This window comes from Musca domestica, unplaced genomic scaffold (assembly GCF_030504385.1).
Source record: "Musca domestica strain aabys unplaced genomic scaffold, Musca_domestica.polishedcontigs.V.1.1 84, whole genome shotgun sequence".
In the NCBI taxonomy this organism is placed as follows: domain Eukaryota; kingdom Metazoa; phylum Arthropoda; class Insecta; order Diptera; family Muscidae; genus Musca; species Musca domestica.
The window spans coordinates 2,247,338-2,267,495 of NW_026712417.1; the positions used below are offsets into that span (position 1 = coordinate 2,247,338).

The following is a 20,158-nucleotide window of genomic DNA, read 5'->3' on the forward strand; positions in this document are numbered from 1 at the left end:
AGTGCGTCTTTCCTGTATTTGTGAATTCTCCAAAAAGTCACTGGAATGGACACATTGAATATTTTTGGATGGCCATCCAAAACTGCTTGGCTTTTGCAATGTCCGGTAACCCCCATTCAAATGTGTGTGAGGATCGGGCGATAATTACAACCTCCTGACAATTTTGCAGTTTTTTGGTCCATTTCAACCCCTAAAAAGAGTAGGCTTCTATTCTGACCCTCATCTTATCCCCATGCAAAATTTCGTAAGAATCGGGCCATAAATGCGATTTGTATATGATATCCTGATATCCCAACTACTTAGTTTTGTTAGCTGTAGAAATATTACCAAATGTTTAATTCAAATTGAAAATATGCCAAAAATATGACAAAATTGAAAAAATATGAGAAAATATTACAAAATCAATATTTTCATCTTTAGGGAGATATTTTTATGCGATTTTTTAGACGTTTTTCTTTTCTGCCAAGAGGCCATTCTGAATTAATAAGAACTGTCGAAATCAGTTCAGCCGTTCTTGACATATATAAGATCTTTCAAGCGTATCTTCTTTGATAGACATATATATCGCACATATTTTGCTATATATCCGTTTTGTTGGATGTTAACATTAATGTAAAGATCAGAAGTAACCTTGTCATGGCTTTGTGATTTCGCCGGGATTTAAAATATTCGCGGTTTAATGAAAAATTTTGAATTTTTTCAACACAAAAGATATGGTTTATTTTATCAGCTAAATATTATCCGATGACCACCCAAATTGGTGGGCTTTTTCCCAGCCCTAAACTCTAGCTACACACGAAATTCGATTGGTCTATAGTTGCGACCTGTATAGCAACTGCAAAATCCGATATTTTTTCAGTATTTGGTCCATTTCGACCCCTAAATATTATGCGATCATCTCCGAAAGAAATAGGGTTCTATTCTGACCCTAGCCCCACCTCCATTTTAAATTTCGTGAAGATCGGACCATAATTGCGACCTGTAGAGTGATTACAAATTAACATGGACAGATGGACAGATGGACAGACGGACAGACGGACGGACGGACATACATAGCTAGATCGACTCAGCTCGGCGAGCTAGGAAGATCCATATATACTTTCCTATATGGGAAACCAATATTTCGAGGTGTTACATAAATTCTGGCCCAATCAACACATAGTGTTGTAGGGTATAAAAACAAGCAAAAAAGCTGGGCCGAACTTTGAATATCCTCCAGCATTTGGAACGAATTTGGAAATTTTCGAAATCCGTTAAAAATTCAGTTAAAATCTAAAAATGCCAAATGTAGCCCTTATATTAGAGTTTATACGACGACGTGGACCTGCGTAGGCAACATTTGTCATAAGCCATTACAATATTCAAATGTGAAATATAGGGAGGTACCATTATATGGAGCCTATAGCAAAACATGGACCTGCACAGACACTTTTCTGTTATAGCCTGTGGTATCCATTACGAACTTAAAATACCAAATTTGAAACAATTCCGGTAAATAATGTCGCTAAAATCATTATAGTACCGAATATCGGGAGTTACCGTTATATGGAGGCTATACGAAAACCTGGATCTGCACAGACAATTTTCTGTGTTAGGCTGTAATATCCCGTACGAACTTTAACGTCACAAAAATCATCAAAATACCGAATTTCGGAAGGTGCCGCTATATATGGGGCTATACGAAAACCTGGACCTGCACAGACAATTTTCTGTCACAGGCTGTAGAACCTAATAGGAACTTCAATTTGAGGCAATTTCGGTGAATAATTTCGCTAAAATCATAAAAATACCGAAAAACCTGCACCTGCGTAGAGAATTTTTTGTCACAGACTGTAATAGCCATTACTAAGTGCAAATACGTAGTTTTAAACCATTCCGGTGAGTAATGTCGGTAAAATGATCATGTATAGAGAGGTACATTTATATGGAGGCTATATCTAAACGTTGACTTATATAGCCCATTTTCAATACTGCAGATCAAACACACATTTAAGTAAAATTTTATTAACCTACTTCATTTCGTTCGACGGCTAGAGTGATTTCCACAGACCGGCATGCAGACGGAAGGATATCGCTAAATCGACATAGAATTGTATGCCCATCAAAAATATATATTTCGAGGTGTTACAAACGTAATGACAAACTTAATATACCCTCCATACTATTGTGGAAGATATAACAAGTTAAAAATATTAGCCGGTTTTGCCAACAGAAGTACACCCTCAACCAATGTTCGATTATTGAAACATATTTCGGCTTCTCTTGTGATTATTCACATTGTTGACTCTCTATGGAGAAAGTTCCGAAGTAATGGGCCAATATTGCACATTTCGCACTAAATATGATATAAATATTACGACGTGCCAGATTTGGGCTATCTCGACTTTTATGAGCTTCGTAGCTGTTCAAAAGGTTGACCCTTTGTGGGGAAGGTACCAGAAGGAATGGTCCGATCTCTACCATCTTTATAACATATCTTGTGTTGATAGAAATATCAAGATGTGCCAAGTTTGAATGGAACCGGATGCCAGCCATCCAGACAGACAGACAGGTGGACGGACGGACACCTCTCTATAGTCTCCAAGTGTCCTGAATCGAATTTAATCCAAAGAGACCTAGGGTCTAAAACCATTATTTCGATGAGGCACGTTTTGATCGAATCAAATGATATATACCCTATGTAGTCAAATAGCTGAGTGAATAAAAAGTATGTTAAAAAGGTGGATAATATGACCAAAATATCAAATATGCGAAGGTACCGCTTTATGGGTGGTGAAGTAATCTGTCATTACAAACTCTAAACTCTACCGAATATGGGGAGGTATGGTTACATGGGGGGCTGCAGGCAAACGTGGACCTATATAGACAATAATCTCCCACGAAAAGCAGAAGCCATTACCAACTCTAAGTAGCAATATAGCCCTCACATCATTTAGCCGTTAGAAAATACGGCTAAAATGATGTGAGGGCTATTTAAACGTGAACCTATGTATACAATGATCTGACGCAGGAGGTAGAACCTGTGACAAACTGTAAATGTCGAATTTTAAACAATTCTGGTAGAAAAAGTGACCTAAATTCCGTATATCAGAGTGCACGGTTATATGGGGCTATTCTACAAGGTTGATCGACATGGTCCATTTACGAACTTATCCTGTCTACTGACAAAAGCCAGATACATATGTGCAAAGTTTTAGCCTTCTATCCCAATTCGTGATTACAACAGACAGGCGAACATCGCTAGATCGAATTAGAATTTTACCCTGATTGAAAATATATTTACGAAGTATATGTTGGAGGATATAAAAACGACAATGATGGCTCTGTTGATGTAGAAAATCTCTTAGAACTCACGTTTATAATTTTTGTATTTTGTTTAAATCCGCCATTTTATTACCTAAGAATGTCCACAATGTTCTTTTTTTCAAATTTGCTATTTTTTTTAAATAATTATTAACGAAAGATTCCTTATAAATTCAGAATGATAGAAAACATACGATTGAAAAAAACATCAATTGAAAAAAACAGAATTATGTGAGAAAAAAGAACATTTTTGAGCAACGACAAAATTAAGGATAATTGTAAAAAAAAATAAAAAATCTTAAAAGTGCATATTTCTTAGAGTTTACGGTGATAGTAAATATCCTTAAAAATCCACAATTGTGACTATGCTGTTCTCTGACTGACTGCCACTAGTTATAGAAAACTAATTCGCCATCATTATTATTCTCATCTAATCTCCATTTCCATTTCTAAGAGTTTTTCTCTTCAATGATAACCTTAAAATACCTTAGAGCAAATCACTTAAATAGTTAAACAAGTTACCAATCTACAATGAAATTGCTCCTGTAATCATAAAACATAACATACTCTGACACTCATACACACACACATTAAAATACTCACGACATGGTAAATTGCCAAAACACCAACAACAGCAGCAGCAGCAACAACAACAATAACGGAAACAGAAAACACATGGGTATATGCAAAACATGTCTACACTAATGATATAAATTCAATTCTCTGCAATACATGTTCGCCGACCTCACACACACACCCTCACCTGCTCGTACATCATCAGTCTCCCAATAACACTTAACTGGTGTATAACGGTAACGGATGTTAAAACACACAATGATAAATTTGTCATCTCCCACCTAGGAATTACTCTGAGTTATCTGAGAGAGAGAGGGGAGAGAACGCGATAAAAACACAGGAACTTTGACACAGTGGCTGGCTGGCTGTGTTTGGTTTGTTTGATTGTTGATCTTTTACACGCTGCTGTGTTTTCGCCATTGTTTAATGTCATTGCTAACAAATTTGTGGTAAATGTTCATGTTTTGTCGCGGTATTCATTCGTCTATTTCATCACTTGTACGTTCATTTGTTTTCCAGCCACATTTGCGTATGTGTGTGTGTGCCATTCTTCTATTCATGTTAGTTGCTGTTGTTGTTTGAATTTGAATACCAGCTGTGTCCTGAGTTTGGGTTTTTGTCACACATTGAACTTTGAGCGCGAATGTAATTGTGGTTGTTTTGAGTTCAAATGATGAATAACCGACACGTATTCGATTTGACGAATTATGGGAATCTATGAAGGTAGTTATGTACACACCGATGTATAAATGAAGTATAAGCGTGGATTTTATGAGCAACATTTTTTTAACACACTAACAAAGAGATGATAGTGGATTTTTTACAACATTTTTTGGCGAAGTTGAGATAAACAAAAATACAATGTCGTTGTTATTTTAACAATATATTTTTATGTCATAGACTTTGAAATACCTTTTTTCCAAAAAGTGGATTTATTAAATAATAGGTCTGTCTGGTTAATGTCCAAGATATGTATGAAAGAAAGGTGGTATTCTCTTTCTCCGCCATATCTCAAATCCAGGCACCAACAGGGACCCCAATATCTAATTTGAGGATTTCAGCCGTATCCTAATGTACTACCATTTAGTACTTCTAGTACAAACCGCCGCCGAATCTCAAACACAGATAGCATCAGTAAAAATAACTGGGCAAACCTAATACGACAAACCTTAAACGATGTGGAGTGGTTTGAAAAGTTGTAATGTCCATCACACATTTTTTAATCAAACAAATATTTAATGTAACAATAACTCGTCGGGGTTGCGTCTTAGCTGCAGTAAAAAGTGTGGACCGCACGTCGTTTTACTATTGATATATTTTCACATATAGATGGCTCTCTACTTCGATACTTGACATGTTAGCATTGTTCCTCATTCCCGCAACTTCACATAACTTGGCAGTAAGATTGCCACGACAAAAGGGAAAATCGATTATCATAGTCAAAAGTTTTACATACTTCCAGTTCTAGAACAGAGCAATAAGCATTGCCTAAGTCTTTTAAATTTTGTCACATCGGTCGGAAAACTGCTCTTTTGGCTCCACAAACAAGATTTTTCAATAATTTATACAAATTATTAAAAATAATTGAATTATCGTGGACTCAAATAGACACAAGAAATAAAATTATCGATAGTACCACGGATATCATATTCGATTGTGTCTCTTAGCTATGTATCCCTAATACACCAGCTGGCTGTTGGCCGTTATTCATTACACACATTCGTAAACAAAAACTTGTCGCTTATTTATTTTCAACTTAGCCTTTATCGCTCACTCTCTTTGCCATTCTTATTTGAATCTATTTGGAACGTTTTCCAATTTGGTTAGTTCAAAGATGGCTGAAAACGTCAAAGAAGTGTGTAAAGACGAAAGTGAAAAGAAAGTAAAGAAATAAAGTATCATAAATTGTCCATAAAAATTAAATAATGTAAATATATAATCAAGAAAGTACACAAGGAAACGGAAAAGTTTTCATGTTTTGCTTGGTCATTCAACAGCAGCGCGAAGCCAAACATATGTGAAGCAGAGGGGAAAATTTATTTCAAAACACATATTTGGGGGAAAGAAAATATCCTTCTCCCCTTTGGTAATTGATAATATACAGCTGCTGTGCACACCTAAAAGGTTGACAAGACCCCCTTGGAAAGTGTTACAGCCAAGGACACACATACATACACACCAAAACATTAGAAATGGCATCAACGATGCAGCTGGAATTCGCCCAGGTTAGTAGGGACTATGATTCCTGTATAATTAAAGCTAAAGTTTTTTCGTTTATTTCCAGGCGATGTCGGATTTCAAAATTATGTTTCCCGACATGGATAGGGATGTGATTGAGGCGGTATTGCGTGCCAACCAAGGAGCTGTGGATGCCACAATTGATCAGCTGCTGCAAATGTCAACAGATAATCAGGTGAGTGGAGCATGGAATTCTGTTTTTGGAAATGTTTATAATTATGAATGTTTTTTGCATTGCGTTTAGAATGAAAAACTACGCAACGAATTGGAAAATGTTTCGCCCCAAAGAAGTCTCATCAATTTGAGCGACAGTGATACAGAGGCCGCCAGTCGTACTAACCGGCAACCAGCCACCGGGCAATTAATTGATGTGGATGATATTGATGGCATTAGCGGTGGTGGCGGTGGCGTCACTGGGCCTGTAGACAAATCTCTGCCCTCCGCTGGAGTTTTATTAAATCTGGGCACTAATTCACCAAATCACAGCACAACAGGCGCCTCACCGAAAGTGAGACCGCCTGCCCAATTGCAATCTCAAAAATCCTCCCAGGGTAGTACCCCCAAACGTATGCAAACAAATCGTAGCCAGGCTACAGGCATCAATCGACGATGGAACCCACCCATGTTGTTGCCTTTACCTTCAACATTTTTACGACTCAATCCCATTGGCAGTGGTGGGGGCAATACAATTGCCCTGCCCTACGACCCCAATCGAGATTTCGATTTACCCGATGAACAGTTTGCCATGATGCTGCAAAATGAGGAATTCATGAATCAACTGCGCATCAATCAAGAATTTATGAATGCCCTGGAAAAGGAGCATGCCGGCAAGGGCAAGCCGGATGGTGATGCTGATTTTAAGGAACGTCTAAAACACATGGGAAAAATGTCACGTAAGAAATTCCTACAAATGGCCCGGGTGTTTACTTGGCAGCGTAACAAAAAAGTAACCACAGCCAAGCAGATTGATTCGTTGCCATTGAAAGAAGAGCCCAGCGACGATGAGGAAAATCATCACCATCATCAGGCAAGGAATAACATCTCCGGTGATCATTCTCACACACAAAGTTCCCAACAGCATCAGCAGCAACAACAACGTAAGTAAGTTTTCAAAGTGTTTGGCTAGCAGGCTACCAAAACATCAAAAAAGAGCCCCAACAAAGAATCGTTGATGGCAGAGTATTCCTTGAGACAAAGAAACAAAAAAAGCATAGAAACGAACAAAAGCAAAGTGTAGAAATTCTTAAGATTGCTTATCATTATAATTTAATTTGTTATCATAAGGCTTGTTATAATTTTTAATTATGTTTATTTTTGGATAAAATCAAATCTCAAATGAAACGCAATTATACTACTAAGGCAGGCATACATACATAGTAACATGTAGGTATGAACGTAAGATACTTCACATACATTATCGAAATGTTGTTGTTTAGCGTAAACAAATGTATATCGCATAGAAAGAAACAAACTAAAAAAGACGTTAACACGGGAATCTCATTTTTCTCCTTTGATTTTTTTTTATATTATTTGTGTCATATTGTAAAACATTCGATATTAGATTTTAACTGGCAACTCTTTTTTCTTCTTGTACCAACTAACCTTTTTATAAACGAGTATATATTTTGATATATTTTTATCTCAAAGTGTCATTGAATGGAATTTTGAACATCACAATTATTTTTATTTTTTGATCTGAGTTTATTTTGCTTCCTCTACTGTAGAACTATAAGATCTATAGTTTATTTTAAATGATTTACTATAATTTGTGCAATATAAATGCAATATTTTACTATTTTTTGTTTTAGTTTTATGATTTTTTGTAAATATTTTCTGCTTTTTTTGTTAATTATTTTTTTCTTGATTTTTTTTTTTTTTTTGTTGTAAATAAAGTTATAATTTGATTATATATATATATATTGGAATTAATAAGTGTAGATTTAAATTATTTTTGATGGCCTTAAATCTAGAGTTCCACACAAAGGGTTTCGACTGATTTTGGGGTAAATTATATAGTATATTTGAATTGTATTTTTTTAGCTTATAATTTAAAAACCCACACAAAATTAAGACTAAATCCAAGTCTTAGGGCCAATCAAAATCTTAAAGAGAGACAAATTTTGATTTTTGAGTATATAATTTAAGAGTCAAATTAATTAGATATTGACGTTATTTGGCCATTTAATTTTCCTCCATTACAATTATCCTTTTTATACCCTCCACCATAGTATGGAGGGTATATGATGTTTGTCATCCGTTTGTGACACCTTGAAATATACATTTTAGACCCCTCAAAGTATATATATTCTTGATCAGTATAAAATTCTATGTCGACTTAGCGATGTCCGTTGGTCTATCCGTCTGTGGAAATCACACTAGCTTCCGAGCGAAATGAAGTAGGTTGATAGCATTTTACTCAAATGTGTATTATGTCTGAAGGGCTTTTGGTATTGAAAATGGGTAATGTAGGTCCACGTTTAGGTATAGCCCCCATATAATGGTGCCCCCCTTTTTTCGGTGTTTTGATGATTTTAGCGACATTATTTACCGGAATTGTTTCAAATTTGGTGTTTGAAGTTCGGAATGAATACTACAGCCTATGACAGAAAATTTTCTGTGCAGGTCCACGTCTTCGTATAGCCCCAATATAACGGAACCTCACTATATTCGGTATTCTGATGATTTTAGCTACATTATACACCGATTTTTTTTTAAGTTTCGCATATGAATATTGTAAAGTCTTATGACAGAAATTACCTATGCAGATCCATGTCGCCGTATAGACCCTAATATTGCAGCTACATTTAAGATTGTAACCGAATTTTTAACATATTTTATTGTTTTTGAGAATTGCAAAATTCGTTCCAAATGGTGGAGGGTATTCAAAGTTCGGCCCGGCCGAACTTACAGCTTTTTTACCTGTTTTTTTTAATGTTTAATGATCTTTCCAATTTATGAATTGTTAGTATCTTTGTTTTTAACTTAAGTATACATCGTTTTGATAATGCAGTATTGTATTTCATAAATCTGTGATTAAAAAAGAAATATTTTCTAAATTTTACTACTCAGAGTATCAAAATATTTTGTTCACATTTTCTTGCATATATTTTGTTACTAATCTATAATTATTAACATTATAAAAATGTTGGCTTAAATTCCCAACTAATAAATATTTTCTAAAATAATCTCCATTTTTCCCGAATTATGCTCCTGCTTTTGAAACTATCACACATCCTGAGTTAAGTATAACATAAACTATATAAAACCCGTTATAACTTATCAGTAAATTATGTCAATAATATTAAACAAATAAATCCCAAAAAAAATATTAACATTTATCCATACAGTATTGAGAAGTGAGAAATTAAAACAAACAAAAGAAAACCAAACCCTAACTAATAATTTTAATACTCTAGTTTTTTTAAATAAACAAAAAAAAAACCAACAGGAAATTCATATATAAATAAAAATTAAATATGCATCTCTATAACTATCAACAAAATAAATAAAAATAAAGAAATAAAAACAATTATTCAAATTCATATCATGCTTCTGAGAATAGATCAAGTGTTTCATTTAGAATTATTCCTGTTCGATTGAATTTTGTTTGTCTCGTTTTAAGAAGAAACAAGTATGAGAAAAACATTATGAAAAATAATTAAAAACAAATTTCCAAAGAATATTATTATGAAAATAATTGTGTAATACAAAAAGAGAAATAATTAAAATGAAATAAAATGACAACAAAATGAAACGCATGATGACAACAACATTACCAAATACCCAAATGCAAAACATGTATTATAACTATAGAGTTAATAACGAAAAACAAAATCTTTAAGTACATACTACAAAACCCGATATTGGTGATTTCTATTTAAAGAAATGATTTCGAAATGTTTTCTTTAAAAGGAAAACATCAACAACTGCTCCAAATACAATATAATAAAAATAAATAAATGCATAATTTAACAAATCTATCAATCATGTTTGTATTTTCATTGGGAAAAACAAAGATCGTTAAAAAAATAAATAAAAAATACAGGGTGAGATGAAAAAACTGCAACCAACTTCAGACTGCTGTCATTTCTAAGCCACTCGTGCGACAGCTGTTAAAATGTTTTCAGTGACAGGTCATTATATTGTTTACAGGCGTACAAAAGCATTTTGGTGAGAATTTTTCAGAAAAAAAGTTATTAGAGATGGAATTTAAGCGTGATAGTGTAATTTCTTTATATTTGGCTGGAAAACCACATGTGGCTGTGGCGTTAAAAAATAGACTCAAAATAGCTAAAGAGTTGCTTCGCTTGGCCGAAAGTGATAAACTGGCGAATTTGGTTTTCTCCGATGAGAAAGCATTCGTTTTCCACCATTTTGTAAACAAACAAAATTATCGTGTTTACTTGCAAAGAGGGCACCTGAAAATCTTCACCTTCGGTTGGCCAACAGAACTCAAGCGCAAGTAAAAATTATGGCGTTTGATTTTGATGCAGTTTTTATTTCACCTACTACAGGGTACTTTTCGTACAATTAAAGTACACATTTCCGAAACCACCTCCATATATCCAGGCTACACATGAACAGTGACCCTTATATCAAATTTCAAGCACAATCTTTTCACCCAATACAAAATGGTACGAAATATAGTATTTTTAGTGCACTTTTTGTACCCATTTCCAAAACTCAAACCAACCACCAACAGGGACCCCAATACAAAATTTAAAAATTCCAGCTTCATTCGTTGACCCTAAACAAAACTGTTCCAAATTTAGTACAGTTCGCACACTTAGTACACGTTTCCCGCTTTCCTATATCAAGCTGTTTCGATTCTCATACCAAGTGCCAAATGGAAAATTTTTTGAGCTTTTCGTAACCTTAAAATTCGAATTTCCAAAACCCCTAAAACTCGGAATGTGTCTAAAAAAATATATAAATGTAAAATTTATAACTTCGATGTTCTGAAAAAAAAAAATTGGAAAAAAATTAAAATGTAACAAATGTGGAATTGAAATAATTTTTTTATAAAAAATTCAAGTTGGTCTAAAAAAAGTTTTCTAAAAGATTCCAAGTTTGTATCTCCGATGGCCTTAGTTTTTTAATCCTCGTATATAGTTCCAAAAGTCTTGAAAAAATATTCTTAAAAATTTCACGTTTATGGTTCTATTGGTCTTCGAAAAAACTCTGAGGTTGATAGAAAAAATATTCTTAAAAAGTTCACGTTTTTTGCTTTGATGGTCCATGAAAAATATTCTTAAAAATCCCTGGTTAAAATATTTCAAAATCAACTTTTTTGGGACTCTTCTATATTGTTTCCTCTTGTTACATTCCATCCCACCGTGCTCATAATCAAGTGACACGTTGAGAATATTTAATGCTAATAGAAATGCAAATGTAATGCCTTAAACTGTTTACGATGACACCTTTTCCTGTTTGTACTCCCCCCCCCCCCCCACACACACACACGCTCGCACACTTCCCTTATTAAGGGTTTTATTATGTTTATCTACTTTGGCAAGGGCTTGTGGTAAGCGACATGTTCACATAAGTAAATTTGTATGTACATACATATGTAGTTATCTCTTGAGTGTCTTACCAAACACACATACTCACGCTTGGTTTGGCTACCTGTACATAATGAGGGTTTCCCAAGAATAGCGGCGGCAGTAATCAGTAATCCAAACCAAGTTCAACCACAATGACTTCGACTTTGACTGACCGAAGAACGGTAGAAGAACTGACAACCCGCAACACACATGGCAAAAGTTTTTAAATTTATTAATTAAATTTGTTTTCATAACCGAAGGGGGAATATGACAACATATGAGTGGAATCGCCCCTCCAGAAAAATTGAGTGGATTTTGTTCGCTCTGTTTGAGCCACAAAATGTCTGTCTCAAAAAATAAAGAATACGAAGAGACTTTTTGGCAAAATTCATATCGCCGACCCAACATCTTTTTCAATTAAATAAATATGTCCAATTTAATGTCTACATTGTGTTCGTGGAAGTTGGAAGTCTCTTCTTCACAGTTAACAGGCTAATATTAAATTTATTATCAGATCATTACCACACCCACCCTAGGAGTCAGTCAGTTCCGCAGTTCTGCATAAAATAGCTAGTCATACTTATATACATATATATATAGATATGTATGTATGTATGTAAGCGTGCTTCCATACAATATGAGAGACATGTCATGATGACACACATTGTCCCCACTTTTCCAGAATTTTTGCTGCAAAGCTCATGTGTGTTGGGTCTGCCGCCTTAAGAGGTATTAATTTATTTAATTCGGGATTTATGAATGAATATATGTGTGTGTATCTACATATGTACATATGTATGTTTATAAGAAATGTTTTTTTTTTCGAAGTGAGGGTTTTGATTGCCATCGTATTGGGCCTCATCTTGCACCAGAGAAGTTGATTTTTTAAGAAAATTTTGAAGGACTTTAGGTGATTTTTCAGATTTATTTTTATTTTGTCTAATCTTTAAATATTTTACGCACCATCCATTATTAACTGCTAAAAATGTGGAAGTTTTTTTTTAAAATATTTTTATAACATCAGAACTATAAATGTGGATATTTTAGGAGTATTTTTCCAACAACATCTATTTTATAAATCGGGATTTTATGAAACATTTTCGAACATCAGATTTCTAAACTTGGATTTGGAATGGATTTTTTTTCAGCAATATCAGTGATTTAAAAAAAAAATTAGCAACGTGATTTTTCAAAACTACAATTTTCAATTTTATATTTTTATATTTCCCCCAACAACACCAGAATTAAAATTGTTGATTTTTTAAGAATATTAATTCGAACAACATCATAGCTATAAACCAGAACTTCTTGAACTTGAAAATATTTTTAGCAACATTAGAGCTATATATCGGTCTTTAAGAATATTTTTCCAAAAACATCAAAGCTGTACACGTTTAAGAACATTTTTCCGAGCCCATTGGGGCTATATGAATCTGTCAAGGTCTATAAACATTAATTTTAAGGAATATTTTTTTCCAACAACAATAGACCTATAAACATGTTTTTTTTTTTTTAAGAAATTTAAGCTCCATCAGAGGTACAAACGTGGATGCTTAAGAATATTTTTTTTCGAAGAGCATCAGAGCTATAAACGTGAGTTTTTTTAAGAATATCAGAGATATAAACCTAAATTTTTAAAAAAATACAGGGTGAGATAAAAAAAACTGCAACAGAGCCAAAAAATTTTTGATTTAAAGCAAAAAAATGTCGGAAGTAGCATCAAATTTTAGAATAAGTTTTAATTTTTTCGAATTGGTCACCTTTGGCACGAATTATGGCCTTCAAACGGCCAACGAAACCGCCACACGCTACCCGAATGATGCTCTACGGTATTTTGGCCCATTCCCGGCGAATCGCTTGCTTGACGTTATCGACACTTTGGCATTTTTTAGTGCCAACCTTGCTTTTCAAAATACTCCAGACACAATAGTCCAACGGATTGGTATCCGGAGATTTTGGTGGTTATGGTGCGCTGGAAATGAAGCAAGGAACCTCATTTTGTAACCATTCTTAGGAGACGGATGCTGAGTGCGTTGGTGCTGAGTCCTGTTGGAATGTCCAAGGTCTGCGGCCAAAATGTTTGCGTGGCCAAGGCTTTAATACACCCTCCAGATTCGGCATGTATTCTAATGCCACGGTCGATTAATACAAGCGAAGAGCGACCATCGTCTGTTATGTCGGCCCACACCATCACCATGTCCGGCGCTTGAGTTCTGGTGGCCAACCGAAGGTGCACATTTTCAGCTGACATCTTTGACAAGTGAACACGATCATTTTGTTTGTTTACAAACTGCTGAACAACGAATGTTTTCTCATCGGAGAAAACCAATTTCGTCAGTTCACCACTTTCGGCCAAGCGAAACAACTCTGTAGCTCTTTTGAGTCTATTTTTTTTCTGTTGCGGTGTAAGTTCTTGCACTTTTTGGAAATTCAATGGTTTTACCCCGACCTTATCCTTCAATATTCAGCTCAAAAGCCATTTTTCGGCCACTGCGACGCGGGTTTCGATCAAGTTGCTTCTTTACTTTTCCAACCTTTTTTTCTGATGTTGCTGTTTCCTTCCGTTCACTTCCTTGACGTCGGGATACGCTACCATTATCACGGTAACGAGCGATGGTACAAGACACAAAAGATTTATTCACATTTAAATGTTGGAGTGCTCTAACGATAGCCATTTGTGGTTTCCAGCCAAATATAAACAAATCACACTATCACGCTTGAATTCCATCAGGAATAAGTTTTTTTTTTTCTGGAAAATTCTCACCAAAATGCTTTTGTAAACAATATAATAAGCTGTCACTGAAATAATTTTAAAAGCTGTCGGACAGGTGGCTTAAAAATGACAGCAGTTTGCAGTTTTTTCATCTCACCCTGTATAAGTGTAGATTTTTAAAGAATATTTGTTCAACACTATTAGATCTACAAACTTCAATATTTAAGAATATATTTTTAAGAGCGTTAGACGTGTATTTTTGAAGAATATATTCAAAGTCAAAATCTTGGATTGTGGTAAAATATTTTTTTCAATGACAATAATAGTAGATGTTTTAGGAAAATGTTTTAAGAATATGTTTTGAGGGACATAATTCTGATTTTTTTTAGAATATTTTTTCAATTGTGAATTTTTAAGGTTATTTCCATCATTCATATCCTATGTTTGTTTTCTTGGTTTCACCATTTCAATGGCATTTCCCCAGTTTATTTTTAAATCACAAATATTTCAACCACTCATAGTAAAGTACATAACTACATAATCCCTTCTAAGCGCAACAATCCTTAAAGGAAAAACACTTTATTCAACAAAGAATGCCAACTTTGTAAATCCTTTTCTAAATTTGTTACCTTCCATCTATCGTTATCCCTTTCAGACCATTGCTTGCTTTTTTCATTGAATCAATCAAAATCCTTAACATTTCAAATAATCAATTTAAATAGAACACGGACACACACACACACTCAAACCTTTTCAATTGTGTGCATGTATTTGTGTGGGTGTGTGTCCGTGTTACTTTCGAATTTATTTTTCCATAGATTCCTTTGAGACAAATACCAAATAAATCAATTTTTGAACTCAATAACAAAGTTTTGCCATGGAACTCTAAACAGCTCAATCAGATTCACTGGGAAAGTTATGTGTCCCCTCGAGCAGCATGCCGCTGTTCGATTGTTCGTCCATACAGTGTGTTCGTATTGTGGGCTCTTCTCACTCATCTTTAGTTCAATACCAAGAAGCAACTTTCGTCAACTTTTGAAAAATGTTACAGGATTATACATTTAGGACATACATACAAACATACACATGTTTCCTGCGAGAGCAAGAAAGTATTCTAAAAATGCTGTTTATAATTTAGTGCCATTCATTCCATCATAAAAGTAAACTTTATCCGCACACAAAGGTATGCTGACCTGATGGAGAATATTTTAGGGGTTACAACATATTTTACAAAAGAGTTAGAGTTTATAGTTGATTTGTGGGTTGGTAAAACTTTAAATACTCTTTAAATGTGAATTCAAATCAGACAGGTTAAAAATGAGATTAAACCAGTAAAGAAAGTCGGGCGAGTCGGGCGACTTTATGATACCCTACACCACTTTGCTAATTTAGTAGAGCTGCGCATAACAATTAAAAGTTTTTATGGGAGAATTCAATCATACACGCTATGATTATAATTATAATTTAAAGTTCAAAAGACTAAATATGCCGAAGCATTTGTATCTTTTAAATTCAGACTTGTATTGCCCATTTGGTGCAAAATTAATTTGAAATCAGATAAAGATATATGGGAGCTATATCCAAATCTGAACCCATTTCGATAAAATTTGGCAAAGACATTTCTGAGCTGTATTTGATATATTTCCCTGAATATCGTTGTTACGGAGTGCATATTACGGCTGTGGGTAACAAATATGACAAATCGGATAGACAGTATATATGGGAGCTTTAGCTGTATCTGAACCGATCTTCACCAAATTTGACATACTAGCTTCTAGACTCAATTCGGTCGTAAGTGCCAAATTTCATCCAATTTGGGCAAATATTAGACGCTTGGTGCACAAACAAAGGTAAATCGGACGAAGTTATATATGGGAGCTATATTCAAATCTGAACCGATCTCGATAAAATTTAGCAAATGTATTTCTGAGCTGTAGTTGATATATTTCCCCAAATATTGTTGTTACAGAGTGCATATTACGACTGCGGAGGACAAAAATAACAAATCGGATGAACAATATATATGGGAGCTATAGCTATATCTGAACCGATTTCGATCAAATTTGGCATACTTATTTTCAGGCCTAATTTGATCGTAAGTGCCAAATTTCATCCAATTTGGGCAAATATTAGACGCTTGGTGCACAAACAAAGGTAAATCGGACGAAGTTATATATGGGAGCTATATTAAAATCTAAACCGATCTCGATAAAATTTAGCAAATGTATTTCTGAGCTGTAGTTGATATATTTCCCCAAATATTGTTATTACAGAGTGCATATTACGACTGCGGAGGACAAAAATAACAAATCGGATGAACATTATATATGGGAGCTATAGCTATATCTGAACCGATTTCGATCAAATTTGGCATACTTATTTGCAGGTCCAATCTGATCGTACGTGCAAAATTCCATACTATTCGGACTGATATTACACGTTTGGTGCACAATAAAAGGCAAATCAGACGAAGATATATATGGGAGCTATATCTAAATTTTGACCGATTATCTCCAATTTCAATAGGGTTCGTCCTTGGGCCAAACAAATGATTTGTGCAAAATTTCATCTGGATAGGGCAATAAATGCGAACTGTACTTTGTTTACAAGAATACATGGACAGACGGACAGACGGACGGACATGCATAAATCGACTCAGAATGTGATTCTATGCAGATCATCAAAAGGAACTATGGGTCTATCTCGTTTCCATTTGCCTGTTACAAACAAATGCACAAAGACATAATACCCTGTCCACCTTGTGGTGTAGGGTATAAAAATTGTGTTAAAATCTTAATAAAAATAGTGTATATAGCCCTTATATTGGGTCTATACGAAGACGCGGACCTGCATAGGCAACTTTTGTCATAAACCATTACACTATTCAAATACGAAATTTGAAATAAATACCGGATATCAAAATACCGAATGAGGAGAGTTACCAATTTTTTGTCACAGGCTTTAGTACCTATTAAGAACTTCAAATATGAAATTTCAAACAATTTCGGTGAAAAATGTACCTAAAATAGTCAAAATACCGAATATAGGGAGATACTGATATATGGGGCCTATACGAAGACCTAGACCTGCATGGGCAATTTTCTGACATACACAGTAGTTTCCATTACGAATTCTAAATAAATAGTGTCCCAAAATTCGTGAAAATATCGAATATCAGGGGGGTACCGTTGTATGTGGGCTATTCGATATCGTGGACCTATATAAACATTTCGCTTCGAGGGAGTGCAGTGCTTAGAAAAAACTTCTAGCATACACTTTTAGACAATTCCATTGAAAAATGCAGCTTAAATCATCAACCTACCTTTATTCGTTTTGACTCTAGCGTGATTACAACGGACGGACAGATAGACGAACGGACAGGGTTAAATCGTCTTAGAATTTAAATCGTCTTTAAAATTTTACGCTGTTCAAGAATATATATACTTTGTTATGTCTAATATTATTATTTCGATGAGTTACATAATATGTATGGTGGAGGGTATACAAATGACTAAAAGGCCTGCCGCTTAGGGCCCCGCTGGCTCCCATGCTACTCTCCCTCTAAATCCCATCTATGACCATAATGTGTGACTAAGCAAACGAATGAAGACAAAGAAAAAGTTCCCATCTCATTCAAGGGTACATAAATACTCCACATAAGTATTGCTGCATATTTTGCGATATGACTTGCCCCAACGGTAGTCCGCACTCCCTCTCTTTTGGGAAAACCCAAATACGAACAAAAACGCAAAGAGAAGATGTAAGAGTGACGAAAAAAAAGAACATAAGACACCCAACCCCCAATGAGCAACAGATTGTTAGAATGGTGAACATGTGCAATTACTTCTTATACACATACTATATGGATGTACACAATATGTATGTATGTAATGCTAATCTAAGTGTTTGGAATGTTTGCTATATTAGGGTGGAGGAAAAATTGTTATTCCGATTAAGCAACACAATCTAATTTATTTTCATAATTACAGGAAAACCCCAGTAGATTAGGAAAGTTTATATCACAAAGAAGCTGAAATTGAACGAGAAAGTTCCACCTTATTCCATATATTTTGAAAATTTCAAATTAGGATTTTTTTATTGAAATTTCACTGAACAAAAGCAAATCTGGGTTGTGAAAAATTCCAAGTGGATTTGGTAGTGTTTAGTCTGTAGATCAAAAACCCAAAAATGGCCTAAACATATGCAAAGCAACCCCAAAGTTTAGAACTAAATTTCATATTTTCACACAGAGCTTTTAAATTTTACAGAGAGCTTTGAATTACTCAAAGCATTATAGCTTTAAAAATGGTAACCGCTCCCAGGAGAGTCGAATATTTTGGAATCTCCGATTTGGTCCTTTAGCTCAAGTATATTTTGCATCTGTCACCAAGTCAAACCATATACAAATTAAATATAGACAACGAAAGCTTTCAATATCGATCACTAACTGATGCCCACCATAGAATGGAGGGTATATCAAGTTTGTCATTCCGCTTGTAACACATCGAAATATACATTTTAGACACCACAAAGTATATATATTCTTGATCAGCATAAAATTCGATGACGACTGTTCGTCTGTGGAAATCACGCTAGCTTCCGAACGAAATGAAGTAGGTTGATAAAATTTTACTCAAATGTATATTACGTCTGTAGGACTTTTGGTATTGAAAATGGGTCATGTAGGTCCACGTTATGGTATAGCTCCCATATAATGGTACCTATCGATATTCGGTATTTTGATGATTTTAGCAACATTATTCACCGGAATTGTTTCAATTTTGGTATTGGAAGTTCATAATGGATACTACAACCTAAGACAGAAAATTGTCTGTGCAGGTTCACTTCTTTGTATAGCCCCCATATAACTGTACCTCCCGATATTCGGTATTTTGATGATTTTAGCAACATTATTCACCGGAATTGTTTCAAATTTGGTATTTGAAGTTCGTAATGGATTCTACAGTCTATGGCAGAAAATTGTCGGTGCAGGTCCATGTTTTGGTATAGCCCCCATACAATGGTACCTCCCGATATTGGGTATTTTGACGATTTTTGTCACCTTTTTCCACGGATTTGTATAGAAATAGGTATTTGTAGTTTAAAATGGATTCTAGCTCTGGTGGAGGAACATGGTTTATGTAGATCCCCGTTTTGGTATAGACCCCATATAATGGTACATCCCGACAGTCGGTGTTTTGATAATTTTTGTCATATTTTTCTACGAATTTGTCTAAAACTTGGAATTTGTAGTTCGTAATGGGTTCTAGCTCCTTTACGTTTTCGTATAGCCCCACCTCCGGATATAGGTACCTCCGGATATTCAGTTATTTCATGATTTTTGCCACATTTTCCCACGGATTTGTCTAAAAATTGGCACTTGTAGTTCACAATGGGTTCTAGCTGCAGCGGTCGAACAATTTAGGTCCACGTTTTCCCATAGCGCCCATATAACGGCCTCACCCACTTTATGTTTTTTGAAAAGTTTAACAGAATAATCCAAACGGTCTTCATGTATTTGTAGTTTAAAGTGTAACACGTACGAATTCAGATACTTTTATATAAAAACGTTTTCTTTAGCCAAAGGTGGAGAGTATTAAAAGTGCGGCCAAACCGAACTGATAATCGGATCAGATTTAGATATTGCTCCCATATATCTTAATTCGATTTCGGGTTAATTGTGCATCAAATGGCCAATATTAGTCCAAATGACCTGAAATGGCACATCCAACCGAATTCAGTCTAAAAGCAAGTCTCCCATATATATGCTTCATACGATTTGGTG

General features: G+C 34.8%; 1 protein-coding gene across 2 annotated transcripts; it reads left to right on the forward strand.

Annotated features, from left to right (window-relative positions):
• The first annotated feature begins 5,662 nt into the window (after positions 1 to 5,662).
• On the forward strand, positions 5,663 to 7,588 carry LOC101892559 (CUE domain-containing protein 1). Of its 2 annotated transcripts, XM_011293741.3 has the most exons (4): positions 5,663 to 5,806; positions 5,877 to 6,104; positions 6,164 to 6,292; positions 6,362 to 7,588. In XM_011293741.3, exons 2-4 carry the CDS (start codon positions 6,072 to 6,074, stop codon positions 7,220 to 7,222), a joined length of 1,023 nt encoding a protein of 340 aa, XP_011292043.1. In that variant the 5' UTR covers positions 5,663 to 5,806; positions 5,877 to 6,071; the 3' UTR covers positions 7,223 to 7,588. The 2 variants fall into 2 exon arrangements, with proteins under 2 accessions (XP_011292043.1, XP_005182418.1); XM_005182361.4 differs by having other exon boundaries at positions 5,699 to 6,104.
• The last annotated feature ends 12,570 nt before the right edge of the window (positions 7,589 to 20,158 follow it).